The sequence below is a fragment of the Cucurbita pepo genome, chromosome LG15 (assembly GCF_002806865.2).
Source record: "Cucurbita pepo subsp. pepo cultivar mu-cu-16 chromosome LG15, ASM280686v2, whole genome shotgun sequence".
Classification (NCBI taxonomy): Eukaryota; Viridiplantae; Streptophyta; class Magnoliopsida; order Cucurbitales; family Cucurbitaceae; genus Cucurbita; species Cucurbita pepo.
This window is the reverse complement of record NC_036652.1, coordinates 7,427,536-7,455,522: the sequence shown is the minus strand read 5'-3', so window position 1 is coordinate 7,455,522 and position 27,987 is coordinate 7,427,536. Positions and strand designations below refer to the sequence as shown.

Here is a 27,987-nt window from a genome sequence, read left to right as displayed (position 1 = left end):
AAACAGTCTTTCTTTGAACGTTGCTGCAAGATGATATAAAATATGAATAATGTGTCCATCAGTCACCAACTTCCTTTCTTGACTGTGAATTTTAAAAGATTACGTTGTTTTCCTCAAAATTTCCCTTGTTTCTTTTTTTTCTTTTTTTCTTTTTTTTTTTTCATTTGAATGCATCTTCAAGTTGTAGGACATCCCAAATCATAGTTGAAAACTCCGCTGTTGATGGTGGTAGTTGCTGTATTTGAATCATATATACTCACTATGTTACATATATAAACAATATAGTTGTATTATTGTACAAGTTGTTCTACATGTGTAATCAGCCAAAATTCCCTGTTCCTATTTGTTGTGTTACAACAAGAGCCCTTTTTCTACACTTGGAAACAACAAAGTAAGATAAAGCAACAATATGTCCTTCATATTCAGGCATCTGAGATACCCAATATCATCCACTCCTGGGTCTCATCTTGCTCTCCTTCATTCCTCCCAGTTTTTGGGTATTCCAATCTTGAAGGTCTTTTTAAACCATTCTTCCTTCCTTCCAAGGATGTAGTTCCCAACAATCATTCCAACCAAAGCTCCACATCCATATCCAATCAATACAGTCTTAAACTTAATCTTAAAATCAGATCCCTCATCTTCATCCTCATCAGAATCTGATGAAGGTGGCTTGGAATCTCCACATTGCTTTGATAATGGATCTCCACATAATCCCACATTCCCCACATACGAGCTGTTATCAACATTGTTAAATTGGTTCCCTGTTGGTATTGGACCAGAGAGATTGTTGTAAGAGACATCAAATATTGAAAGGAAATGAAGTTGTGAGAGTTCTGGAGGTATTGGTCCTGAGAGTTGGTTGTGTGACAGGTCCAAAGACTCCAGTCGTGCCATGTTCTTCATCAATGGCGAGATGGGGCCAGAAAGCATGTTGTGGGAAAGGTTGAGAGATTGAAGGCCTTCTAGGTTCCCAACAAGATCCGGTATCTGTCCTTCAAATCTGTTGCTTGAGAGATCGAGACTTGTAAAAACCTCTTGAATCCTTGAGTAATCTCTCTGATAACCTTTCATGGTTATTGTGGTGGAATAGAAAAATTCAAGAGCCCAAACATAGTCGAATGAGAAAGTTATAAATGTGTTTCGATATGCTGACGCAGTCGTGTTGAAAATCTTCATTCCTTTCGAATTAGTTATATACTTCAATGGGAGATCACCCGAAAAGTTATTGAAGGAGAAATCAACAATTCGCAACATGGGGAACTCCGTGTTGGTTTCAGGTTCTTCGATTTTTCCATGGAAGTGATTGGATCTTAGTATTAGAAGTCTTAGCATTGGAAGAGTTCCAATCCAAAAAGGAAAACCATCGGTCAACTGATTGTCACTCAAGTCCATGATCTCCAAAATCTTGCAATTGGCTAACGATCTTGGTACTTGACCTTGCAACTGATTGCGACTGAAATCAAGAAACCTTAGTTTGCTCCCACTTCTGAAGGTATCAGGAATAGTTCCATGAAGTGAGTTCTGTCTAAAGTTCATAATATCCAAAGAACCGAAAGTTCCAATACATTGTGGAAGCACACCACTCATTAGATTACTCGACAAATCGAGGGCCACGAGCTTGCTTAATTTGCATATGGCTGGTAGAATTGGACGCGAGTCTCGTAACCTGTTATTAGAGAGATCTAACACAGTGAGATTAAGCCAAGGAAGAGCATCTTGAAACTCTTCTACACCAGTTAGGGCGTTGTGACTCAAGTTCAAAACCATCAATCTTTCTCTACTCATGCTCCACATCCATTTGGGTATCTGGCCTTGAATATTGTTCTCTCCAAGTTCTAATAACTCTAACGCATTCTGTTTTTCAAGAAATGTTGGAATCTGAGTTAAATTGCAGGATCCAAGTCCTAGAAGGTTGAAGTTTGGAAGAGTTTCATTAGGTTTACCTACATGATCATCAAGAACAGTCAACTTATTGGCAGTGAGGTGAAGTTCAGTAAGGCTTTCAAGTTTCATAAACATGCTCATTTCCACAGTCCCATTCAAGTAATTAGACTGAAGATAAAGGTGCTTCAGGTTCATAAGTTGAGAGAAAGACTTGGGAATTGAACCACTCAATTTGTTTCCATACAGATGAAGATCGGTTAGCTCTGCAAAATCGCCTATCCAAGATGGAATCTCACCCGTTAGTTCATTTTCACCCAGAAGTAACTGAACAAGGTTAGTCAAGTTTCCAACAGAAGGCAACAGAGTGCCACTTAAACGAATCCCAGAAAGTCCCAAGTAAGCAAGCTTGTTCTGCTTACCAACCCAAGACAAAGTTGCATCTCTAAATTCATTATAGCTAAGAAATAGACGAGTCAGCTCGGTTAGGCGTTCGAGGGACGACGGGATTTGGCCACTAAAGTTGTTTGCATAAAGCTCTAACTCCAGGAGTCCAGTAAGGTTACCAATTGTGGCAGGAACAATCCCAGAAAAACTACTATTTCCTAACTTTAAGGAAGTCAAGGACTTAAGGTTGTCAATGGAAGAAGGTAGTTCACCATGAAATGCAGTTTGTTCAAGCCATATCCTCACAAGAGAACTGTTCATGTTGAACTCAGGCAAAGAACCAGAGAGATGTGGATTGTATGGAAGAACAAGATGCTGCAAATTTGGTAAGTGAAAGATTTTCTGAGGAAAAATTCCAGTCAGCCCACAAGCTCCCAAACTCACCGACCTCAAAGAAGACATATTTGCAACAAAATCAGGAACAGCAGAAGATATATTAATACTACTGAGACGCAGCGTCTCTAACTTAGACAACCTTGATATTGCCGAAGGGATTGGCCCTGAAAACCCAGAACCAGCAAGATCCAGCTGCCTCAAGTCAGTAAGCTGTCCAATCCCTCCAGGGATTTGGGACAAATTGAAGTTGTTGTCGGAGAGAGTAAGAGTTTGAAGATGAACCAGTCGAAAAAGGCTGCTGTTAGAGTCAATGGAACCGTAGAGACAGCCGCCGGCAAGATCAATTCCGACAACATTTCCAGTCTGGTTGCTGCACTCGACGCCGTCCCAGGAGCAGCAATCATCTGTTGTTCCACCTTCAACGCCCCAGGAAGCAACCACCGGAGGAGAGCCTAAGCAAGAAGGGTTAGGGACGAAGCTGTTCTTGAACTGCAGCAGAGCAGCCCTCTCTGAGCTTTGGCAAGTGGCGGCGGAGCATTGAGTTGCAGAGAAGACGAGGAAGAACAAGAAAACCAGACAGCAAAATGATGGCTTCATCTTCTTCATGGTGGTCGGTAATGGCTGATCTTGAGAAGATAGCAAGATGATTTTCTAAACAAGTGAAGATTCAAACCCCGATTCGGCTGGAAATCAGCCTTTTTCGTGGAATAAATAATTAAATATGTTGATTTTTTTTTTTCATAATATTGTATCCTATTTTTTTCTTCAAGCGAGGTGGAAATACAGGCTTACACTCAATTTTCTTGTTTTTGAGTTTTGACTAATATGAATTATTTAATATTATGGTGTTTTCATTTAGTCGTTTTTTTTAATTAAAATTCTATTTTAGTCTCTATAATTTAATTTTATTTCACACTAGTCCTGTTTTTAATAAACCTAAAAGAAAATTCGTGGAGTTAATTTATTTTTAATTTTATTTTAAAAATTAACTAACTTTATAAATTTTAGAAATATATGCAGGTGGTCGTGTTTTTTAATTAAAAAATTATTATTTTTTATTATTATTCAAAAGTTAAATTTGGATAATTGAAATATGTAGATTTAAATGAAAAACACTTTTAACTTTTAGGAACCTATTAGATACAAAATTGAAAGTTAAAAGATTTACTAAATACGTTTTAAAGATTCAAAGATTAAACCAATACGAAGCTGAGCGTTCAAAGATTAAACAAATACGAAGCTGAGCGTTCAGAAATTAAACCCGTAAACGAGTAATTTCACCATATTTCAAACTATTTGAAATTTGAACTAAAAGTACGTATAAACAAGTTGGTCCAACTACGTAGCAATAATTGGTGGCCATGAGCCACTTGACGATATATTTAATTTTCATCCCGCCAATGTTGACTCCTTTTTAAGGACAAAAGGATCAAGTTGACCTTACACGTTGGTGTGATTAAATATCTAACTTTCGTTTTCGGGTTTGACCTAAGTTTTTCTAACCTTTTGCTAGCATCATTCGACCGAGAGAATTCATTGTATTATCCCTCTAGTTAAAATTGAGCAAATACTTGAAATTTGTCGAATTCTTCAATTTTTTTTCATTCACTCTCCCATTCTCACTCCTCTCTGTCCTCTTGACAATAGAGTTCTATAGCGTTTTCCATCGTCAATTTTTCATTTCCTCGTCTTGATTTTGTTGCACTAGCAACCACTATAAGAAAATATGAAAAAGCTATTAAAAAAAAATGAAAAAAAGCGGTAAAGATCCACAAGTCTCCCCTTAGTGCATAGCAGAAAACAACGGCTTTCACAATGTTATTACGATAATTATAATAATTATAAAAGATTAAATAACTTTATTATAGTATAAAATTAAAGCTATATTTATATATTATAACATTAATAAATAAAAAAAAAACGCTATAAAATATTTTCATAATACGTATATAAGCTATACCTTCGTACTTTATTATAACATCCATCGTAACCATACGGAAACGCTAAAAATCTCAAAATTTTAATAATGCCAGCTGTCAAAACGTATGTTGGGCTTATAGGTCTAATACTTGAAGAGAATTATAATTTCACATTTTCTTCACCAATATTGGGCTTTGAGTCCATAATTGTTAATGGGCTAAGATCTCATGGGCCTTTCTATTCTTTTCACATTTGAGAGCCCAATCCATCTTAGCTACTTAGCTTTATATATTTCATTATTTCAAGTCCACCTAAAGTCGAGAGAAAAAATAGTAAAATAAGATATTTATTTATTTATTTATTTTTATATTATAAATCAATCACATTAATTAATTTATTATTATTTTTTTAATGTTTGAAATATGAAGTTTTTGATCCCGTTGTCTGAAAACGTGAATGCACGCTTCTCCTCACGCTAATACTTCATCTTTTTTCCTGTTGTAACCACTGTTAGGTTTTAGAGGTTTCCCTCTTCTTTATTTGTCGATGGAGCTGCTTTCCTCATTTTACTTATTCAATTTTCTTCACGAACTTGTACTATCGATACCACAAAGATAGCCACTCGTTTTAAGCAGGATCGATTGTTCTTACAGTTCTTTAAAAGAAGATATTTGTTCAATTCGAGATCTTGAAACTAACTCGTTTTCATACTTTTCAAACGCAAACATTTGGTACAAATAGAATTAAGAAGTCACCGTCAAAGTCTTCACAAAAGAACAATTAACCAAAAAGTTGACGGGTTCAACCCCATTACCCAAACTACCCCTAAATCGTTGACACCACCCCACACGATAAAGGGTAATATTGTAAAAGCACTACTTTTTGTGTTCACACTGTGTTCCACAATTCATTATAAATATAGCAAAAACAATGCATTTTTTTTTAAAACACCCAATTCCACTCCCACCAGTCTTCTTCTTCAAAAGAAAAGAAAAAAGTTTGAATCTTTGTGAAAAATTTGAAACACCCAATTGACCCAATTGGCCAAAATCATCAAATCTTCAATCAAGTTCTTCAAATTTTGCTGATTTTCCACAATGAAGTTAGTGATTTCAGCTTCTGTGCTCTCTGCAATGGTGTTTTACTCATCTCTCCTCCCTTTCCTCCACTCTTTGAACCTTTATATCTCTGCAACAATCCACAAAAACTACATGTTCTTGCTCTGCAATGGCCTCCTTGTCTTCATCGTTCGAAACTCCGGTCTTATCAGTAGCTCTGGCCGCGAACAGTGCAGCGGACATGGCAGCAGAGAAGCTGAAGCTCTAGGGGCCGCAATGGAGGATTCCACCACAATTGAGAGAAAAGTTGAAGATAGAGAAGAAACGGAAAATGGGTTTATTGCAGAAGAAGAACAAGAAACTGAAAGATTGGTTACAGAAGAAGAACAACAACAAGAACACGAAGAAGAAGAAGAAGAAGAAGACGAAGAAGAAGCAGAAGCAGAAGAAGTTGGGGCTTTGAGCAATGAAGAATTGGACAAGAAATTTGAAGAATTTATCAGAAAAATGAAGGCAGGAATCAAACTTGAATCACAACAACTGCTTATTTTGTAACTAAGAATCTAAATAAATAAAAAAAAGCTGACTCTGTAATTTTTACTCTGTTCTTCACTTCTCTTCTGTTATTGGATATAGAAAGAATTTTACCTTTCAAATTATTGTGAAAAGAGTGGCTTTCTTATTGGCATAATTAGCTTGGAGTATTATTACATTAATATAAAAAGAAAAAACCCAAATTTGTTCATAAGTTCGTCTCGATGATTTTGTAAAAAAAAAAAAACTTTCGAATCTATCGGTGACATCTTACATCCGTTGGAGAGGAGAACGACGCACCCCTTATAAGGATATGAAAATCTCTCCCTAACAGACGTGTTTTAAAATCGTGAGGCTGACGACGATACGTAACAGTCAAAGTGGACAATATCAGTTAGCAGTGGACTTGAGCTGTTACACTATTGTACCCTTAAAACTTCAAAGTTGATCAACATCAGTTAGCGGTGGGCTTGAACTGTTACACGAATTCAAAGTTAAATTTATTTTTCTCCTAAAATTTGATGACATCAACAACGCCACGAGGAAGCATCCACAAAAAAAAAAAAATAATAATAATAATAAATAAATAAATAAATAAAGAAATAAAAAGTTGGCCTCAATGAGTCAATGTCCTTATCCAATGTTTGCTCAAGGGAAAAAAAAAAATAGAATTTGGGTATAAATGGTTCCAACTCTGTAACAAATTGTGGTACAAGTAGATATGTCAACAGCATCTTTTGGGTTGGTGTTTGGTCCCTTGTCCTTCTGTTCATTTTGTTTTTGTATTTTTGTTTATGTGTCCTTCTTTGTCCCAATATGTTTGTTCCCACTCTACAAGAAGCTTCCTCTTGACTCCAAATCTTAGGTCATTTTAGAAAATGACCTTCGAGTATGAACTATTCTTTGGGTCGAAAGATTGATCCTATTGGTTAACATGACATAAAAGACACAATATGTCAAGTGAAGTTACAGTGTTTGTGTTGTTTTAAACGGTCAGAGTACATGAACCCATCATTGATTTTTCAACTCTGTTCCATCAATGATTGTTCAACTATTTCTTGATGTAAGGTTGCATCTAAAGCTTAAAATTTTCATCTTTTATTTGTAACGTTGTCTTAGGGAAAAGCTCCATGGCAAATATGTAACAATTTTTTAATAGTTAGTTCGTGTATATTCATACACTACATCACCCTTAAAGGGTACCTATTGGCAGCTAAGGTCTGAAAATTTGGAAATATCCTTCTAGCCTAAGTGAAGATTAGCAAGAACGAGCTACGAATATGATATAAAGAGATTGATCCTCGACAATCTAGTTTATCGAAAAGAAGAAAGAACAGTTCCGAACACGCTTAAAAAGCACATCATATGTGGGTTAAGAGCAAAAATGAGAAGACAAGGACTTGGTTTTCAACCATAGATGAAGGGGGCAGGCAGGTAGGGACAGCTTCAAACCATTGTTGGGTAAGTGAGCATGTCTTGAGAGCATAATGAGCTGGCATTCATGCTCCCTTTTTTGAACATGGGGGAAGATTTCAACCTCACATAACATATTTTGGCTGATCTCATCAAAATCATCTCGTCTTTTAGATTTGAGATTATAATATTTAACAAGTATTTTATCTGCATATGATGATTCAATTGGCTGATTCAAGATATTCATTGATCTGATTATCTTCCCATTCTACCAAACATCTTTAGCTTTCTATGAACAAAACAAACAAGGATCAAATACCTTATTATGGGAGAATCTGCAATAATATCATGCCTTTGCCGCATGCTCAACAACCATACTATTTTCTCCACTCCATTGCATCTGTGGAAAAGGCACAATTTACTTCAGAAAATGATTTGAGAACATGGGGTAACAAGAAAATCATGCTTCCACAATGAAATTATAACCGTCCAAGGTTTTAAAACGCGTCTTCTAGGGAGAGGTTTCCACACCCATATAAGGAATGCTTCGTTTCTTTCTCCAACCAATGTGGGATATCACAATCCACCCGCTTGAGAGTCCATCGTCCTCGCTGGTACACTGTTCGATGCCTGACTTTGATACCATTTGTAACAGCTTGAGTCCCGCTAGCAGATATTGTCTTCTTTGGAGAAGCCGAAAAGGGGAAGTCCAAAGAGGACAATATCTGCTAGCGGTGGATTTGGGTCGTTACCCAAATGTTTCATAGGAACCAAACAGACCAAATACCAGCATTGTGAGTGTGGGGGGACGCTGAGTGTCAGTAGAGCATTTGATCCATTTCCTTCAGGGGACCCTACAGATTCATGAGGTCTGCAGAGATGCTGACAAACAACAGACAGAAAGAATAAGAATGTTTTCCATAAATGAATGTTTTCTAAAAACAAATGAGTACTTCAGAACAGAGATGGAAATTTACCATCCCAATCAGTGCCTACAACCTCTCTTCGCATAGGATCATTCATTTACAGAAACTAAATCAGCAGCCAAGTTGCAAATCAAGGTAGAATGATGAATAAAGACTTATAGATATTATTCTAAGTTAATTATACAAAGGCAACTGAAACCAGAAGCAAATTGATAGGTAAATCAGGAAAGACAACTTTCCAGCTAACTTTCTACAGTATTCTTCCCCTTGTTTACTATAAAAGAAAAAAAGTAAGATTTCCTTTTCGTCGTATCTATGTTTTTATACAATAACTGTAAAGAATACAACTGTAATGAAGAACTGGATGATGCAGGGATTTTCATACAGAATCCCAGTTTTTCTGATAGGTGGTGTTGAAATGAGCACTCAATTTCATACCCCGAGATCTTTGAATTCTTGAGATGGAAAATCTAGATAAAAACATATGGTGAGGAGAGATCACAATATCTATGGATCATTAAACTCGTTAACCGTCAAGGAAAACTCATCAACTACTGGCATGGTTCTGACATGCTCAAGGAGGCCTGAGAGTTCTCTATGAACATAATTAAAACGCTCCTGGGATATCAAGGACTCTGTCAAGAGAGTTGCAGCAAGAGAATGAAAAACTTGGGCGCATGCTTCGCTTCTGCCTTGAGAATGTGCATCGTCTATAGTACCTAAAGAGTTCTGTCGCCAACGAAGTAAGAAGTATTTATCTGGGAGTTTAAAATAGTTCTTCACCGCAAGTACTCGGATTGAATGCCTGCATAATATTCCTGAATGATCAAACTCTTTACAGGCACAGTGGACTTGTTCGTCATCTTGTGTCCAACTAACAAGACGCTCGACATCCATTTTCTTATAGTGTTGCAAAAGATATGAACCATTTCCCATTTCTGTAGCAACATATTGCATGGATAGCACAATTTCATTTTGCAACACATTGAAGGCATAAGGTGTAAGAGTACTCTGTGCATGCTCTTCTATAGGCATGCCTGTCTTAATATGTAAATACTGCATACCTTCTTTGGCTCGACTTCTGGAGTAAGCAGCATTACTGACCTGCAAAAAACATAGGCAACAGACTGAAAGATTTAGTTTGATATGATAACCAATATAAATCTCCTGCTCCAGCAAGCAAGAAAGAACAATGTAACGTCCCAAGCCCACCGTTAGCAGATATTGTCCTCTTTGGACTTACCCAAATTTTCGGGTTTTCCCTCAAGATTTTTAAAATGCGTCTGCTAGGGAGAGGTTTCCACACCCTATAAAGGGTGTTTCGTTCTCCTCCCTAACCGATGTGGGATCTCACAAACAACGCAGTTAACTATACCTGTTCAAAGAATACTTGCAAACATGTCTGTGCCCCCAAGATTCTTTTCAAGAACGTTTCTAAGGATTGAAAGAAATCAGCTGTCAGTGTACGAGCCAGAAAGGAACTTCTAATGAAGGAAAACGGCCATGATGCTCGATATAAATATAGTAAAGCTATATGCTTATCAGAAGCAAGACCAAATTGTGCAACCAAGAGATCCCATTGATGCTCAAAATCTGATATATTCTCCAGATGCCACAACATATCAAACTGAACTTTAAAGTCTGCATAGTGCAATCCAAGGGGCAACAAGAACCAACTTGATAGTTTAGATAGAATATGCCATATACATACGACGTGTTTAGTATTAGGCAGTTCTCTTGATATGGCATCTCTGAGCCCTGAGTCTATATCAGTTAGAATAGTCCGTGGATGCTTTCCTCTCATGAATTGTACAAATTTCTGTTAAAAATAAAAATAAAAAAATAAACTGTGAAAAGACACGTGTAGGTAGGTGCACACACGACAAGAAATTGCGTCCACAAACCTGTAGAGCCCAAGAAAATGAATGCGAGTTCTCTTCCTGCAGCAAGACGCAGCCAAATATAATCGCCTTTCCATGATTGCTCATGCCAAACCAAACTCCAAGGAGTAACCCATAGGTAAGAGAGCGATAGCTCGTGTCAAAAGAAACTACATCACCGAACACAGAATAAGCATGAATAGGATCACCATATGCCCATGATAGATTTTCAACCTTACCATTTTCATCTCTAGTATAATCAAAAACAAACTCTGTATCCCTCTTGGCCATAGCCTTGCATATCTCAAGAAGCTCCAGCAATTCGTTCTCTCTTTTCTCATTCAGCAAAGCATCATTCTCTTCAACAGTTTTCTTACAAGTCCTAACGAAGTTCCTAACATCCTTCTCTATAAAGGGCAATTGTCCAGGTTGTACACCCTTTTCTAACTCCAACACCTTCAGAATCCTGTTCACGGGAAATCCAGCTTTGGAGAGTAATAGGATGCGTTCTTGATCGGCCTCCTGTATTTTTCGATATGCTGGAAGCAGACGCACCTGGTCATCTTCCAACAACTCATGATTATGAACATTACTAAACTGTGACACATACCATTGACTAACACCATCTACAATTTCCTTGGTCAAATACAATTTAGCATCACAGCCACATCTTACAGATTTACGCTCCCGAGGGTGTTCCACATTGGCCTTCTTCCTTGGTTGATTATATCCAGACCGATAACAAACAAAATCTTGTCTATAAACCCCTAAATTTTGGCTTTCTGTTGAACGTGCTTTTCTAATTGAGAACCCGTTCTTCCGAGCAAAGTTGCTGTAGTATTCAAAGGCATCCTCATCACTTTTGAATATTTGACCAACATAGGGAGTGAAAACAGATTCTGATGATAATTGAGAGGGTACCGTCTCACTCTTCACCAGCCGGGCACTTATCGAGGCCTGATCTTCACCTTCGTATCTAATATAGCATTTCCAATCTCCACATGGGCACTGCTGGCGTCGAATCCAAATGTTAGCCGGTAGCTTCATTGCCATTTCTGGAGAAAACATAATCTTCACGCTCCACTTTCATGCTGGTAATATGAAAAAGGAAATGTAGATCTACATTTGATCATTCAAATAAAGAACAGCAAAGGCCTCCTCTTAAATAAAAAAGAATACATATACACACTTCCGTACATAAGCATTATCTTTAAATAATAAAAGAACTGAACAATAAGAAGCAGAAGGTACAATCCATTTCAATAACGCATTCACATCACCTCAACCAGGTCTTGCTAGCTGGACCTAAATAATGTAAGATAAACAATAAACCTTAACCTAAAGTTATTATTTTTCTCTTAACATCCAATTAATCCAATAACTTAACCAAAACGTCTGGCAGATTAGAAAACCAAAGAGCTCCAATCAGTTAGGCAGAGAAAATGGCCTTTAAATTTATGAATGTATCTTAAAAACACTTCACTTTCCGTTTCCAGTTCGGTATGTCGTTCCAAGTTTAGCATCTGGATGAAGGGAAAGAAACAATTTCATGAATCTATCTATGTGTGCAAATGCAGATATATAATTTTGTTTTGTATTAAAACATAGGGCTTAGCTATAAATGGCAAGCAAGAAAAGAACTGAAGAGTAATGAAACAACTAAAGTTCATTTCAAGTGGCAGTAACCACATTTCATTACTGAGCTCATAGACTAAATTCAACGAGCAAACACAAAAAAAGCAAATATTTCCTTTCAGAGCAAAACCCACTTGAGAGAAGAGATCAACATGTAAAGAAATTGTAGTAAAATCCCCAAATTGAGCATTGCACAGCACCTGTTCGACAAAATGCAACAAAGAAACCTGCGAATATCACTAAACGGAAGCAAGGATAACACTTCATAAATGCAATTAACAAGCCATCTAGATTGTATTTTGCAGCTTTTCTCAAGCATCAGGTTGAATTACCAATACAGTAATGAGAAACAAACTAACGGAAGCAGAATTTGAAGAATTGAGAGTTTACCGAGGATCAAGAATCAATAAATTCAAGCAAAGGGAATCGCGAGCAGAAAGATGAGGAAAAGACTGATCAAACAGGAAATATTTGCCGGGAAAGAAAAGGCGTTGAAAACGAAAAAACTAACCTTTAGAATCCTCGAGTGATCACATCCCCCATTGTTTGAAGCTTTGGTTTGAACAAAATCCATATTCATTTTCGTATTATTTATTAAACGTGAATTTACACTTTTGTCCCCAAATTGCATTAGATTCATTAATGAAGTTTATATTTAAAAGCATTTTTGTTCCCTCAATTTTAATTAATTAGATGACGTGACTTTTTTCTTTTCAAATTTTAAATTCGTAAAAAAATTAATAGAATTATTTTCTCTCTCTCGTGACGGCTGCCACCACTAGTCATCGTCCACCGCTACTAGCCACTAGTCAGTCCACCGCTACTAGCCACTAGTCATCATCCATCGCTACCAACCTCTGCCGCTATTTTTTTTATATTATTTTTAACGTTTACTAAGAAAAAAAAGAGTTTCTCCTCCCATATTAAGGAAACGAACAGTGGTTGTCGTGGATTCAGAAGGAGAAATGCGAAGTTTAAGGACCAACCAGGTAAAAATACGTGGAAAAGACAAAAAAAAACCTCTCACAAAACCATGAATCGTTCATCTCTTGTTTAAACTTAATACACAAAAAGAATTTTCGAGAAGATTGAAACAATGCAACTCATACTACAAACTATACCGAACAATCTTCCAAGTCTAAGAATTAAAATGCACCTTTTGAAGTCTCAGCATCATCTGAATAAACATCAAAATTTCAAGAATAAAAAAGGGTATTCACATACGATGAAAGGGCAATGTTTCAGGGTCGGTTTGGTTGACTTCTTCACTCAAAAACGTCTTTTTAAGCACTTAGAAAGTCATTTCCGTTCATAAACGAGGCAGAGGAGATTGTGAAAATCAACAAGAATGAACAAAAACTGCATATTATTTCAAGTGAAGATGAGATGATGGGTATTTGCCCATCCATTATAAACAAGTTTACAACTCTATTTTACTCACTTATTTCAGGTGCTTGCTTCCCAATACCATAAAACCTGCATTTTTGGAGTTTCTGATGTAAACTTCTAAATCGACGACTTCGGGAATGAACTACAAAAGAGTTCTTGGATTCGTGACGTTCTAGAGATGGTCGATAAAGACGTCGTGTCTTTACAACTTTCGACTCTTTTGATTCTTTGAAGCTTGAAACTACTCGCCCTGCAACAACGTTTATTATAATCTCAGATCACTCCTAATATCTCTACTCATATTCTCAAACAATCTCATCCTGATACCGAGTAGTGTCAGGGCTCGTTCTCTGGTTAAGGCATCTTCAAGTAAATCATGCAGTGAGTGTAGAACAGTAAAGTCGTTGTTGTCGTTGTCGTCGTTATTAAGCAATATGCTCGACCAAGGGGAATTCTATGAGGATGATGAATGACGAGGTCTCGGCCTCTCGGATATACTGTACAGTGCCATTCATTATCTTCACAAGCTTCTGGCTGATGTATAGGCCAAGACCTTCCTTTGAGCTATCATTGTTGTCATCAAACATCTCTTGGATTAAGTGTGCAGGAATTCCAGGAACAGGATGAATGATCCTACATAATATGACAACCATATCTCAAAATGATCATTTAGATGCCATTCTAGAGCTAACATCACACGAAGCATATTAAACCATGATCCGCTCAAAACGAGTTTTCAAGATTCTGTTCGACGTTGTTCTCAGATATTTACGGGTTCTCATACCGACTACCTCACTATTCCTCGAGACACTTGACTCACCTCAATGCTAGCGCTGGGAAGTGAGAGTAATAACAGGCTCAAAATGCTAAAGAAGTACCACAACGACAATTTTGACATTGTCCTCAGATATTTACGGGTTCTAGAGCGCACCCCTCGGTTCTCATACCTACTACTTCACTATTCTTCGAGACACTTAACTCACCCCAATGCTAGCTCTGGGAAGTGAGCGTAACAGGCTCAAAATGCTAAAGAAGTATCACAACCACAATTTTGACATTGTCCTCATAGATATTTACGGGTTCTAGAGCGCACCCCTCGGTTCTCACACCGACTACCTCACTATTCTTCGAGACACTTAACTCACCCCAATGCTAGCTCTGGGAAGTGAGAGTAATAGGCTCAAAAGGCTAAAGAAGTATCACAACCACAATTTTGACATTGTCCTCATATATATTTACAGGTTCTAGAGCGCACCCCTCGGTTCTCGCACCGACTACCTCACTATTCATCGAGACACTTAACTCACCCCAATGCTAGCTCTGGGAAGTGAGCGTAACAGGCTCAAAATGCTAAAGAAGTATCACAACCACAATTTTGACATTGTCCTCATAGATATTTACGGGTTCTAGAGCGCACCCCTCGGTTCTCACACCGACTACCTCACTATTCTTCGAGACACTTAACTCACCCCAATGCTAGCTCTGGGAAGTGAGAGTAATAGGCTCAAAAGGCTAAAGAAGTATCACAACCACAATTTTGACATTGTCCTCATATATATTTACAGGTTCTAGAGCGCACCCCTCGGTTCTCGCACCGACTACCTCACTATTCTTCGAGACACTTAACTCACCCCAATGCTAGCTCTGGGAAGTGAGCGTAACAGGCTAAAAATGCTAAAGAAGTATCACAACCACAATTTTGACATTGTCCTCATAGATATTTACGGGTTCTAGAGCGCACCCCTTGGTTCTCATACTGACTACCTCACTATTCCTCGAGACACTTGACTCACCCCAATGCTAGCTCTGGGAAGTGAGAGTAACAGGCTCAAAATGCTAAAGAAGTATCACAACCACAATTTTGACATTGTCCTCATAGATATTTACGGGTTCTAGACCGCACCCTTTGGTTCTCGCACCGACTACCTCACTATTCCTCAAGACGCTTAACTCACCCCATGCTAGCTCTGGGAAGTGAGAGTAACAGGCTCAAAATGCTAAAGAAGTATCAGAACCACAATTTTGCTATCAACTTCAGTGCTATCATCTAATCATTCTAAATCTAAATGACTAACTTGGGCTTATCCCATGACAGGACATGACCATTCTACAAGATACTAAACCGTTAACAAACGACGAGAACTAAGAGATTTTCGGGATTTTACCTGAATTCAAGATGAAGAATGTGGATTCCCTTCCCGATACGCTCCTTCCTTGGAGTTGCTCGGAAGACGACGGATGATTCTTTGCAAGTGAAGAGAAGTGTGTTAGTCAAGAACTCAGAGAGCACCTGCTGTAGCCTCATGTTATCTCCATATAAGTGCAGAGATGATACATCAGCAGGTGATTCACAAATGATCTTCACCTGGCGCTCTCGACTCAAAATCGTGGTTTGATTCATTACGACGTCAAGAACATCTCCAAGGTTGAATTCCCTACAGTTAGTTTCTATGTAACTGCAAGGAATTACCCAAATGATCAAAGATTATAGCAACAAGAGAACAGCACAAGGTATTGAAGCCAAAAGCAAAAAAAAATGTTTTGATGTAACTATAATCATACCACTCCTCAATACTCTGGATATCAGTATCATGTACAATCTTGTATAATTGTCCCAGACTCAAAGTGTTCGATTTAAGTAGCCGCTTTTGCTCTTCGTTCAACTCCGATGAACCCATTAGATTCTGCATAAATGTAATTCCGTCGAGTGGTTTTCGAATTTCTTGACGTAGATATGCCAACTTATGGAGATTATCAGCTGTAGCTTGTTCTGACATCCGTTGCATCTCCAAGGCATATTGAAGTTCCGAGCTAGCCACGTGCAAGAAGAAGACGACCCCGGTGATCTTACCCTCTGAATCAGTCCTTTTGCTTGCAGTGAGCAGTGTTTCAACGTAATTTCCTTCACGATCACAGAACTTAAACAAAAATTTCTCTGTATCCTGGCCCGAAATTACTCTATGCAGTAGTATCCTAAGCTTGGTCAATGTCTGATCTTTGACACGACAGCCGAAGCTTTCGAGCGTGAAAACCTCCCCAAGAAGCATCCTATTTGTCATCTCTACCCTTCTAAAACCAGACAACTTTTCCATTGCATCATTCCATTCCAAGCACCGGCCATCGTCATCGGTCATGAAAATCGGAGGAATAAGTGCAGATGGATTTCGCATAATCCCCGTGTAATCGCCTTGGATTTGCGTGTATTGGTTCATTATCAGTTTCTTCTTTGTAACATCCTGCCCTATAAAATATACTCCTACAACATTATTGTTTAGGTCTCGGCTACAGCACGAATTAACTTCTAAGATCACTGGACCATCGTGTCCCGGAATTCCAAACGTTTTGAGTTTGATTTCAATGTTCTTCTCTTCAATACCTGACAATATCCATACAAAACAATCATCAAATAAGGGATGCAGAATTACGTCAATGGAACAATAGATAATATCTTAAGATGAAAAATCACCTTGAACGGCCAAGGACAGCATTTTCTTTACCACCTTAATAGAATCATTCACCAGACAATCAACTATGGGCATGCCAATGGCTTGCTGGATACCTAATCCTGTAAGCTCAGTGGCTTTCGAGTTCCAACCATTGATCTTGCCGAAAACATCTACAGCCAAGATAGGCACTGCAGCTGTCTCGATCAAGCGAACCATCTCGTTTGTGATGACACGCAGTTCATCCAACTGTTGTGTCTTCTCATCGACTAACGGGACGTTTGTAATCACCTTGCATTCTTCTTCAACTTCTTCATCTTGTAAAGAACCTCGTAATATTAATTGCAGCGAATGGATGGCGTCCATTTCCACATCTTCCCAAGGTTGACTACGCCGCTTCACCACTTCCAGGAAAGCCTTGAATGATGATCTCGGATGCATATTCCTTCCATCGTCCTGGTCACCGGGGTCATGTTTTGCACCACCCCACCTGATTTCTTTAGCCATATGTGACCGAAACCAGAAAAGGAAATCCTTAGAGGTGATCCTAACAGCAGCCATTCCACAAACCTCATCACCAAGAGCAGAAGCACCATAGAAACCAGCTTCGACTAGGCTATCGGTACTTAAACCTGCGCTTCCGCTATGGTCTTCGAGGAGCCATTCAGCTATATTTCTAATTTGTGCCTCTGAAGGGGTGACTCCAACTAACCAAAATTTCTTTCCGAAATATAAGGCAGCACCATCACACTTAACAAGATCCATAATATTGGGAGATTGGGTAACGATTCCTACCGGAGTATCTCTTAGCAGCATATCACAAAGAACGGTTTGAATTCGCAATATATGTTTCTCCTTCAACTGAGTTTGCAACTCCACTTCTTTATTAATCTGTATACCAAAAACTTGAATCAAGAATTCACAAGCATATCTCAAAGGAAATGGCACAAACCTAGGACTTGTGTGATGACAAACTACTAAACCCCACAACTTTCTATCCTTTTCTTGATCATTCTCGGATTCACTATCACTCTCATTGATCGTAATAGACATCACGAGAGATGCAATAGAGCCCATATTCATCATATACCGAGCATGACAACCGTGAGGAGCCCTCAATGCTGACCCACATAGACTTAATGGCTGAGTCAATCTCCTGTCTTGAAGCACCTTAACTGGAGGTGACAAACAATCACAAATCATCCTAACTTTATTCTTCAAAAAAAGGAACCTTGAAGCTTGAGGTATGTCAGTAGCTGGGTAGTGCAAGCCAAGATAAGGTTCTAAGTCCGATCGACAGCACTCGGCTACAACTTCTCCATGCTCATCATCATGGAATTTATACACCATTACTCGATCGTAACCTGTCAAATCGCTAACCTCCTTAGCCAATACCTCACATAAAAGAGATATATTCCCACTCGGCAAGGACTGCAATTTTGGGATGGCTTTAGCTGCAAGCTTATAAGATTTCAATGCCCCAGCTGCAGTCACTGGCACATCAGCTGGATTCACTGGTTCCAGATCTATAATTAATCCCACGTCTACTCGATGCAAAATCGCATAAAACGGTTTACCAGAAGTTTTACAATGGACTAGTATAGGATTAAGAAGATTAACTTCCTTAAAATCAGCTGCTTTCTGTAACGCTGCAGCTCCTGGCGAACGAAAAAGCGTTCGTACATCCGTTCCAAAAGTTAGAGCTTCTTGCTGCTCGATGTTCGGCACAGCATGTGGGGCCAAGTCCAACATCTCAGGGGCATTTTCACTATATGCAAGAACAGACAAGTTTTCCCCATCCACAGCAATCATACAACCAAATGGTTGAACTAGACTTCCTCTCTGAATGTTCTGAAGGTATGATTGTACAGTGGTGGCATGAACATTGCTACTCCAACTTGCGACGTTGACATCAACCGACGCCGAGTAATCAAACAACCTTTCAGAACCTTCAAAGTCTACTTGAAGCTTTGCATCAATTGAAGTTTGTGCAACCACATGAGCTCCATGTTTTGATCGGTCGCCACTGGTCTTAGAACATACAGTCTTATTTGTTGTCATTGAAGACATCTTACAAGTTCCTTCCCAATTTCTCCTGTTCTTCCACTAACCAAACCAATCACCTATATCCCCATTGCTCAAAAGCCACCAAATTCAACAGCAAACAAACACAACATTACTTGATACTCATTCCAGAACCCACAAAACAAAGGGACAAAAGAAACTCAGTTAAATCTTCCCATGATTCTATTTCCAGAAACACAACCCCACAGGCTTCAAATTCAACGCCCCAAAAAGAAGCAAGCAAACAAGCTTGAACTAGACAGTGAAATCTAAAAGGGGTCTCTCATGAAATAAAAGCAAAAACAAGGAGAAGAAGAATTAAGAACAAAACTAACGAGATTTGAAGCAAGACCCAGAGCAATTCTTCCACATCTTCTCACAGTTCCACTACACCCACGAAGAATCGACCGAACAAGTAACTTCTAGAAGCTCGAGCAGCCCTCCTAAAAGCTTAGTTTTCTAGAGCAATCAGAGCCATTCGTTGGAACAAAAACCTGGCAAGCATACAGCCACAAGCCTATAATTTCCCCAAAACCCACATAGTTCACAGAATTATAAAATTAAAAAAGATGGGGAAATAAAAAAAACCATAAACTAATCGATAGTCAATACAGATAGAGGTGGATGCAAACATACGAAATGGGGCGAACAGATACGGGTGTGATGGAGTACCCAACTTGCGCGATACGGATTAAGCAACACGTGAAAACAGCATAGTTTGGTTGGTGGGCTACCGGTGGAGTCCAAAACCTGCGGATTTCATCGATTTGAAATGATTTTGAAGATGGGGTTTGATAAATTTGTGCAGTCCGCACGCACTCTTTGCAGAGGAGAAGAAAAAATAATGAAAAACTTTCGTCGCGGTTCTCGAGATGTGAGCCAAATGACCGTATAGTTGGATTCTCTTTTGGTAGAGGTAATAAGGTAAGATGGGGGAAAGGACGGCATTTTTGGACTGGCTTGAGCAGCCAATGAATCGCATTGGCCCACCACACCACAATGGAAAATTTAATGACTTTCTCGAAGCTAATGCTCAATCCTTCTTTCTTACTCACTCAACTTTCGAAATACTTCTTTGTTCATCTCTTCAAATCTTACTCTTTTTGACCATCTTCAACCTCCCCAAATTGTATCGATTCAACCACCCAAAATTTGCAACTATTCAAAAATAAATAGACTTTACAGTGACAACCATATATCATTACCAAGTTTGAATCTCTCCAAGATCGTCTCAAATTAACAACTAAATTTGAATTATTGAGAATTAATTCTCAAAGGACAGGGATGAAGAAAAAATTTCAGGAGAATTTAGATCTAGAAAGATATCCAAATCTAGAACTTTATTTCTTTGTCTCCCCCACTACTCTTCCTTTTTATGGGAGGGGCTTGGGGAGAAGGGTAAGGAGAATAAATTATTTTTTGTCATTTTCATTTCAAAACAAAAATTTTATAAAATAGTATAAATATTAAATAAATATCATTTCAGTCCCCGTACTTTTACATATTAAATAAATTTAAGATTAAAGGAAAGTATATAGATTAAAGGAAAGTATATGTAAAGTTATAAACAGAGCTGTCTTATTTGGTAGACATGACAGCCTCTTGGTTTGGCACTCCAAAAGCCTTGAGGTTGCATTGAGTCCAACAATCGAACAGGAGCATACCAAACCAAGAAACCTTAAATTGCGAGACAAAATGAGAGTTCAACTGACATTACACACTACGGAGTTTCATACGCCCAATCCATTATTGGATGGTCGAGGACAGTGGATGTAACAACCCAAGCCTACAGCTAGCAGATATTGTCCTCTTTGGATTTTCTCTCAAAGCTTTCAAAAGCGATTGTTAGGGAGAGGTTTTCACACTCTTATAAAGAATGTTTCGTTTCCCTCTCCAACCCATGTAGGATCAGGGAAAATCCAAAAAAGACAATATCTACTAGTAGTGAGCTTAGGCTATTACAGCGTAGCATTATTAGCTTGATACACAGATGGACGAACAACGTCGTTACAACGCAGTTTAAACACAGATGTATCCGAACATGTTAAACAAAGTGATGTACTAAAGTGTCAAGAGGTGGTTTCAAGATGAAGATTCATAAGCAACTAGAAGCAGTAATACATGCTTGTCAGCTTCAAAGATAGAAAGCACAAACAAAGCTTGTAAAACTAAGTCCATGAGTATCCAAGTTCTTAAAAAGGAACCCTTCTCTTGAGCAGCTAAAAGGTGTTCTAGTAAATCATAGATACCATTTTAGAGAGGAAAACAGTCAAGAAGATCATTGTCACTCTAACCTGACCAGCGCAGGACGAATAGTTTGACAATATCATTTATCATAAGCATCGTAATCTCGTTCCCGTGTTAAACGTATGATCGAAGACAGTCAATAGACCTACAGATAATGATTCTTCGAGTAATCATGTCAACAAACCACACATAAGTGAATCATCTAAGCTACTTCAAGTGGAAAAACTATTCAGTCACCAAATCTTCACGAACGGGATATGTTCGGCGTGGAACGATACATTTGAGCAAAATTTAGACACAACTGACGGTCTCTTTCATCACCCCAACCTCCCCACCCCCTGAACCCAGCTCCATAGCCAGGCTGACCTCTGAAGACTTCGACTGGCCACTCCGAATTAATGTTCACAACTTTGTCGATATCTTTAACGTCGATGTTTAACAAACCATTATCGATACAAACATCCCCCTCATCCTGACCCTGGTGTAAACCACATTTGCCAAAGTGAATTGCGCTCGTCCAAGGGCCTCGAAGTGAATAAACAGGGCTGCCAAACGAGGGGAAAACGGTTGCCCACATTGTTATATCCCAATTGTATTCATCAAAAAAGCAGAACTCCTTTGCTTTCTTATGGATTTTCTTCCAAACAGACCTATTGAAAGCATAACCAATATTTCCCATCCTCTCTGCAACGAGAAAATTGTTACCCTCACCTCTTGATTTCACATCACTAGGAGCTAGATTCACAGAATAGCATTCAGGACATTTTTTAGGCTTCAACGACACGAGTAACTGCAGATTCCGATACGCATTTGGCAATATAAAATGATCTTCCTCAATAAACAAAATATGACCCGACAACCCCCTCGTCTCCTCCAATCCATCCCACACCGTGTTCATCATCCACCACCAATGGTGCTTTAACGAAACGATTTTAGGCAACCGATGGTTTCCATACTGATCAGGATTCCCTCTGCAATTTGTTGTTAGCATAGGATAATGTTTCCCCATACAATCTGTAGGCGAGACACCGGGAAAGCTGTCGGGAAAGAGATGAGGAGAGTATGGAGCAAAAATCTGTTTCACTGAGCAAAACCTGATGTTCTGGACAAGCTTGTCCATTTCTTCAAAGTACCCATCATGGCTAACAATTAGCAAGGTTTCACTTATTCCTGTAACTTTGGACAAGCTATCGATTACGACTCGAAGATACTGCGGTCGATTGTGCACATAAAGTACAATAGGTATATGATCCTTGGCTATATTTGGATACAGATCTAAGTTTCGAAGTGGCAATCGATTTCGCTTTTCTAAACGAATCGATAACTCAGTTTGTTTGGGCAGCTTAAGTTCATCATTAGAATCAAAACGACCAAAGCCAGCATATGGATCCTCACGAATATTATCAGAAGACCAAGGAGCAAAATTCTGAAACAAATTCGTTTCCATAAGGATCATAAACAGCAAGAACCCCAATAATGTCACAAGAATAACCAATTTAAAACGTCTCAGAGCAGAATCTTTGAGGCGAGGTTTCTGATTCATAGCCATAGTTAACTTAAACACAAAAGAACACCACTTCTGAGATATCACTATTCAAAGCAGCAGCAAGGCATCCATGGCGTCAAAACAAAAAAACATAACAAAACAGCCTATACCCATCAGAGAAGAGACTGAATATTCAAAAGGGTAAGAACCAAAAACCTCCCCTAAAGCTTCCACGCTCAGAAACAAGCAGATCTTCGTCTTAATCCAAGACCCAGAATCAGAGCTCCACTCCACAGACTCAAGTCCGTTTCATCAGCCAAGCTTCTGCCACTGCAAGAACAAGATGAGGGCAAAAACAAAAGAAAACAACACAAATCCAAGGCTGTATTATAACAAGAAATTCACAGAACCAACTGTAAGCAAAGTGGGGTCATCAGAAAATCGGAATGGAAGCATCAAATTGCTTCGAAAAAGGGTTAAATCAAGGATCGATCGCGACGATTTGAAGGCTTGTCCAAAATAAGGGAAAGAGTGTAAATGAAGACGAAGAAGGGGAAATTGTGGGATTTCTCGGAAGCAATCAATGGAGTGGAAGCTGAATGGAAAGACTTAGCTAAAGAGTGAATACGAAAGGGATTCGAAGAAGGAAACTAGAAATAAAGGGATTCGTCCAATCAGCGAGTAATCTTCTTCGTTGAAAAGTATGCAGTCAATCGAAAGGATGGCTTCCATTAAATTTGTCCGAAGCTTGGAATTTCTCTTTCATGGACGGATCCAACTCTCGAGCTCCAAATCAAGCTATGGAGGTTCGAGGCTGTTCTTGAGCTGCTTTTGTAAATTACAATTTTGGCATAAACTTTTTCTTTTCTTTCTCCAAAATGTTCTAAACTATTTGAATCTTTAATTTCTTTATTATATATAAATTACAATTTTAAAATTCTTCATTAAGTATTTATGTTTCAATCATCCATAAATAAATATTTAAAATTAGATATTATAAATTAATGGTTAAGATCTAAATTCTTGTTAAAAAGATTACAAAAATTAATTAACAATTAAAATATTTCCATATGCAAAGTCTTAAGAGATCTACAAAAGTCTAAAAGGTTGTTCTTTAGATCATTAATATTTAAAAGTAGAAGAAATAATTGAACCTTCCTAATATTTATTAATTAAAATCTAAATATAAAATGATGAAAATATTTTTTTTCATTTAAAATTTTATTTTTGTATACTTAAAAATTGTTAAGGAAAAAATATATATTTTTACTATATTAATATTAATTTTAAACATGAGCAATTTTAACCCTCTAACAAGTTCTGGCTCCAAATATCGTTAATTTTAACGAGTGTTGTCGATTAAAACTCGTGTATAATTTAATAAAATGGAAAGAAAATTTTAAAGCCATTTTACAAAGGACAAGACTTTTTGTAAGTGTCACCTTTGTTCGCTTTCCCCAATATCAACCTAATGGATTCCCCCTTGTTGTTGTTGTTGCTTTGCCTTCTCTCTGTCATTGGATGAACCAACAATATTTAAAGTCAGTGTAGAATGAGTGCTGCAAAAATGTTCTAAGCAAGTTCTGGCTTTTCTCTAAACTTTACAAAAAGTACTTCTAACAGTTCTAAAAAGCACTTTTAATCATTCCAAAAGTAGGAAGAAAACAGAGGGTAAGTAAAGAATTGGTGTAGATCAAAAGTTTGCCTACACTGCCTCCGATTATGATGTTTCTGACCATGAATCGGATAGAGATGACGCCTACTACTTGTCCATTAAGTTACTGTAACAGTTCAAGCCCACCGCTAATAGATATTGTTCTCTTTGGACTTCCCCTCAAGTTTTTTAAAACGTGTCTATCAAGGAGAAGTTTCCACACCCTTATAAAGAATGCTTCGTTCCCCTCTCCAACCAATATGGGATCTCACAATCCACCCCGGGGCCTAGCATCCTCACTGGCACTCGTTCCACTCTCCAATCTCCAACCAATGTGGGATCTCACAATCCAACCCCGTTCGAGGCCCAACATCCTCGTTGGCACTTGTTCCACTCTCTACTTGATGGGATCTTACCAAGAAATGGTTTGCTGCTGTGTGCTAGTGCTAATCAAGTGTATAGGTAAAGCGAATACATATAGTTATGTTAAATGGTGATGGAACTCATATCATGATCATGAACTCAAATCTAAGTTACCATGTAGAGAAAATATTTTCAAATGGACAACCATTGTGTTCTTCTACATTGAAGCCACTTCAGTATTACAAGCCAAGCAAGGGACTATGTAGCTTTTGATATGGTTAAGTTGACTCAGATAATCCTGTTTATATTATCTAATAGGGATGAACTCTGGGTAACATGTGAAATTTCAACCTCAGTAATTTACTCCAAGCGGGGCACAATAATACAGATAATTGAAGGGAAGGGAAAGGTTTTGCAAGAGTGAAAAGTAATTTCCAGACTGAATAGCAATTGAATTAATGATGCACAGTATGAAAGAATCTTTCTTTATACCTACACTAACTTGTTCAACCTACAGAACTCACAAGGATTTCAACTTTTCCAGCAATATTGAGATTTGTGTTTGAAAATGAAAATGTGGATGGAGGGAGGAAGAGCGTATGGATATCACCTTGTTCTTGATAAAGGCTTGAATAGAAACATGGTGACATACTTTTCACGAATCCTGAGAGTAGAGCCAAGTGCTACAAACTGATCTTGGACATTGCTCTGAAGATAGAGATGATTTAGTTCTGTACTTCGAGGCGTAATTGGCAACGGTCGACCATCGACTGAAGAAGATGGATCGTTCAAAATGGTTCCTTGCAGATGTGGAGGTAGTTCTGGTGGAGGTCTGCTGAAATCATCTTCGTTAATGTATTGGTTGTCATAACTCGACGGTGGGGATGGAGGAGTTTCGAACTCGGACATACTTTCGGGCAATTCAGAAATATGTCCCTGGAAAACATAATTCAGTGAGAATTATGTGAAGCAGCAGTAATGGCATTCTTGAAGCCATGAAACTTACCTGCAAGTCCAAAATATTATAAGCATTCCCTGAATCATCACGAAACCAGGGTAGATCTGGAGCATAAGCCAACCAACCATCAACTACGAAGTGGTAGTGGTAGATACCGATTGGCAGAGTCTTTATAACCACAAACTTCACACCTGTGTTTTGTAGGAGCTCTCTGACAGAAATATAGGAAATTCAACGCATTTGGAAGGTTGTTTGAGTTGAAAAAAAAATGAAAAAGAATCCGAAACACGAAAAAAGCACGAGATCACCAAAGTCGAATACCTAGTCTGCCAATTGTCCCATGATCCAATGATGGCCACTTGATTCCCGCCATGATTCCACGAGATCATCACTTGCGTCGTTGTCCCCCGAAACACATTTTCACCGAATGCAGCACTCTGATGCAAAGATTGAGGTTGATCAGGTTGTAGCATCAGACCAGGACTTGACAAGGAAACTGTAGCGTACTAAAAGTGAAAACAAGACTATGAGAGGGTTAATTTGAGAGTGTTGTTATTGGTGGTTCAATAAACCGAAGAAGGTACAATTTTTTGGCGGATTTGTTCATATAAATACAAGGTCCCACTCAATGTAGAGACCCTCTTTTGGCATAGTTATTAGGCAAGTAATACCAATTTTAGGTGCTCTATTTTCTTCTGTACTTTCAGACAACAAATAATAAAAAGGGAAAATCGTTCATCTTTACAGCTTGAATTGCACTTAATATCAAGAACAAAAAGAAAATGAAGAGTTTTCCTTTTTTATAAACAAAAAGCAATTTGTTACGTGTAGCTAACTGACCATTAATTACAATTTCCAGGATGAAGTTAAAGACGCAGAAGCAGAGATTTTATAACAAGTCACCTTCATTTAGAGTGAAGGAAGGAGAAGAATATATCCAACAATTCACAAAAAATTAGGCAGTTATAAAGATTAACAAAAAAAGCTCAAAGGGAATACAAAGCATTAACAAAAAGCTTAAAGAGATGCAATAATCTGCATATTCGTTTATTTAACATATCAGGATGCTTAGAACAAATTCTCTATTCTCATAGTTTCGAAAAGAAAATGCCTATGCGCCCAATTAAAAAGGTCCAGAAATATTCCTTAGTTCATAGATATGGAACTTAAAAAACAAACAAACAAGGATATGGAACAACAAACCTGAGAATTAGAGATCAGGGCTTGCGGTGAGCCTAAGCTTTGTGGAGAAATCTGAATTCTGGGCTCTGAAAACAGGACAGTGTGGTAGCTGTTATATGCTGCATCGTCTGCACATTCCATCCTTTGGTCATGATTGTCCTGAAACTTACGGGCTCCAGAGTGAGCTTCTTCATTTTTCCTACCCTCGGCATTGTCCATCACTAAAAAACAGCACAAGAACCAGGATATCAATAACAACGACAACCCATATCAGAATTCTCGCTCAAAGTTTGGCTAAATGAAAAGAATAGAGGAAGCCATCAGGATATATAGGAAAACAAAAACCCACAAAAGATTAAGATTTTTACATATACTTACGTCAGTCGATCAATCCCGCATATATTTAGAAACCAAACCAAGAGTTGGGTGGAGGTAGGATTCTATTAGCATCTCCCTCTTCCTTCTGAAGGACACTTGCTCTCCCTTCTTTCCTCTTCTTTCTACCCCAAACCCCTCTTGCTGCTGCGATTACAAAAATCTAGCTGAACGAGAGCAGTGGCTTTTTATTCTCCAATGAACTTGGAAGATTCTTTTAGTGGGTTAGTAATTATGCTGATTTAAAAGAGGACCATTGCCTCGTCATCAACATTATTACTTATTTTCCTTCGTCTGCGGGGATTCTTTTGGAGCCTCCAACAGCCACTCCTAGATTGCCACTTCATTGAGATGGGCTCCAAATCATAGTTCAAAATTACTGTTTTTTACCCATCTTGTCTATTGGGACCTCGGGTTTCAGGCTCACGGGTATTGTCATAAATTTATAAAATAATTGATGTCTAAAGGCTGGAGATTAGATTAGAAATTTGCCTAACATCGCTTGAAAAGACCAAGCGCTTAGAACAAGCAAGCATGAGCTGTTGATTAGAACCAAATGTTTCTTTCAGTCTCAGATAGCAAATTCTTGTACATATTTGTAAAAAAACAATGTAGAATTCATCTTACAAATATTTGTAAGAAAAATATTGCATGGTATTAGGCCAAACCTCTGATTTGCTTAGGGAAGAAGATGTCGCCTTACAAAACTTGTCTCTGTTGTACGAAAGTCAAATACTCAATCGGGGTGGAAATCCAAGTAACTGAAAGCGGCAAAAGTGTACTTTATCCCCCCCCC

General features: G+C 38.2%; 5 protein-coding genes and 1 long non-coding RNA gene across 16 annotated transcripts; all 6 read right to left on the bottom strand.

Annotated features, from left to right (window-relative positions):
• Positions 1-128: 128 nt before the first annotated feature.
• Positions 129-2,612, bottom strand: LOC111811658 (receptor-like protein 12). The gene has a single exon (XM_023698638.1). The coding sequence runs from the start codon at positions 2,587-2,589 to the stop codon at positions 478-480; it is 2,112 nt and encodes a 703-aa protein (XP_023554406.1). The 5' UTR covers positions 2,590-2,612; the 3' UTR covers positions 129-477.
• A 3,929-nt stretch (positions 2,613-6,541) lies between these two features.
• LOC111811858 lies at positions 6,542-8,158 on the bottom strand. The gene is made up of 3 exons (XR_002817620.1): positions 8,121-8,158; positions 7,909-7,989; positions 6,542-6,651 (listed from the first exon to the last, which is right to left on the bottom strand). It is a non-coding gene; the product is annotated as an uncharacterized LOC111811858 (long non-coding RNA).
• Positions 8,159-8,656: 498 nt separating this feature from the next.
• LOC111811659 (putative protein FAR1-RELATED SEQUENCE 10) lies at positions 8,657-12,600 on the bottom strand. Of its 9 annotated transcripts, none has more exons than XM_023698648.1 (5): positions 12,542-12,579; positions 10,635-11,486; positions 10,420-10,565; positions 9,891-10,334; positions 8,657-9,619 (listed from the first exon to the last, which is right to left on the bottom strand). In XM_023698648.1, exons 2-5 carry the CDS (start codon positions 11,461-11,463, stop codon positions 9,023-9,025), a joined length of 2,016 nt encoding a protein of 671 aa, XP_023554416.1. In that variant the 5' UTR covers positions 11,464-11,486; positions 12,542-12,579; the 3' UTR covers positions 8,657-9,022. The 9 variants fall into 9 exon arrangements, with proteins under 9 accessions (XP_023554416.1, XP_023554410.1, XP_023554412.1 ...); XM_023698642.1 differs by adding an exon at positions 12,165-12,230 and having other exon boundaries at positions 10,420-11,486; positions 12,542-12,578; XM_023698644.1 differs by lacking the exon at positions 12,542-12,579 and adding exons at positions 12,165-12,230; positions 12,421-12,535 and having other exon boundaries at positions 10,420-11,486.
• A 771-nt stretch (positions 12,601-13,371) lies between these two features.
• LOC111811635 (phytochrome C) lies at positions 13,372-19,907 on the bottom strand. Of its 2 annotated transcripts, XM_023698582.1 has the most exons (6): positions 19,563-19,907; positions 16,886-19,420; positions 15,982-16,795; positions 15,785-15,875; positions 15,585-15,663; positions 13,873-14,052 (listed from the first exon to the last, which is right to left on the bottom strand). In XM_023698582.1, the coding sequence occupies exons 2-6, from the start codon at positions 18,930-18,932 to the stop codon at positions 14,015-14,017; spliced, it is 3,069 nt and encodes a 1,022-aa protein (XP_023554350.1). In that variant the 5' UTR covers positions 18,933-19,420; positions 19,563-19,907; the 3' UTR covers positions 13,873-14,014. The 2 variants fall into 2 exon arrangements, with proteins under 2 accessions (XP_023554349.1, XP_023554350.1); XM_023698581.1 differs by having other exon boundaries at positions 13,372-14,052; positions 15,585-15,875; positions 19,563-19,899.
• Positions 19,908-21,003: 1,096 nt separating this feature from the next.
• On the bottom strand, positions 21,004-24,526 carry LOC111811705 (alpha-1,6-mannosyl-glycoprotein 2-beta-N-acetylglucosaminyltransferase). Its single transcript, XM_023698714.1, has 2 exons — positions 24,102-24,526; positions 21,004-22,989 (listed from the first exon to the last, which is right to left on the bottom strand). The coding sequence occupies exon 2, from the start codon at positions 22,720-22,722 to the stop codon at positions 21,418-21,420; it is 1,305 nt and encodes a 434-aa protein (XP_023554482.1). The 5' UTR covers positions 22,723-22,989; positions 24,102-24,526; the 3' UTR covers positions 21,004-21,417.
• Positions 24,527-25,097: 571 nt separating this feature from the next.
• On the bottom strand, positions 25,098-27,376 carry LOC111811768 (SNF1-related protein kinase regulatory subunit beta-2-like). 2 transcript variants are annotated; one of them, XM_023698794.1, is made up of 5 exons: positions 27,195-27,376; positions 26,838-27,037; positions 25,956-26,140; positions 25,683-25,845; positions 25,098-25,612 (listed from the first exon to the last, which is right to left on the bottom strand). In XM_023698794.1, exons 2-5 carry the CDS (start codon positions 27,033-27,035, stop codon positions 25,283-25,285), a joined length of 876 nt encoding a protein of 291 aa, XP_023554562.1. In that variant the 5' UTR covers positions 27,036-27,037; positions 27,195-27,376; the 3' UTR covers positions 25,098-25,282. The 2 variants fall into 2 exon arrangements, with proteins under 2 accessions (XP_023554562.1, XP_023554563.1); XM_023698795.1 differs by having other exon boundaries at positions 25,956-26,071.
• Positions 27,377-27,987: the final 611 nt, after the last annotated feature.

Coding starts and splice junctions, on each gene's coding strand:
- LOC111811705 (XM_023698714.1), bottom strand. CDS start 22,722: ATGGCTATGAATCAGAAACCTCGCCTCAAAGATTCTGCTCTGAGACGT.
- LOC111811768 (XM_023698794.1), bottom strand. CDS start 27,035: ATGGACAATGCCGAGGGTAGGAAAAATGAAGAAGCTCACTCTGGAGCC. Junction 26,141..26,837: donor CCCTGATCTCTAATTCTCAG/GTTTGTTGTTCC, acceptor TTTCACTTTTAG/TACGCTACAGTTTCCTTGTC. Junction 25,846..25,955: donor TGGGACAATTGGCAGACTAG/GTATTCGACTTT, acceptor TATTTCTGTCAG/AGAGCTCCTACAAAACACAG.
- LOC111811659 (XM_023698640.1), bottom strand. CDS start 11,463: ATGTTTTCTCCAGAAATGGCAATGAAGCTACCGGCTAACATTTGGATT. Junction 10,335..10,419: donor CATTTTCTTGGGCTCTACAG/GTTTGTGGACGC, acceptor TATTTTTAACAG/AAATTTGTACAATTCATGAG. Junction 9,620..9,890: donor TGCAAGTATTCTTTGAACAG/GTATAGTTAACT, acceptor TGTTTTTTGCAG/GTCAGTAATGCTGCTTACTC.
- LOC111811658 (XM_023698638.1), bottom strand. CDS start 2,589: ATGAACAGTTCTCTTGTGAGGATATGGCTTGAACAAACTGCATTTCAT.
- LOC111811635 (XM_023698581.1), bottom strand. CDS start 18,932: ATGTCTTCAATGACAACAAATAAGACTGTATGTTCTAAGACCAGTGGC. Junction 15,876..15,981: donor ATCCAGAGTATTGAGGAGTG/GTATGATTATAG, acceptor AATTCCTTGCAG/TTACATAGAAACTAACTGTA. Junction 14,053..15,584: donor ATTCTTCATCTTGAATTCAG/GTAAAATCCCGA, acceptor CATATTATGTAG/GATCATTCATCCTGTTCCTG.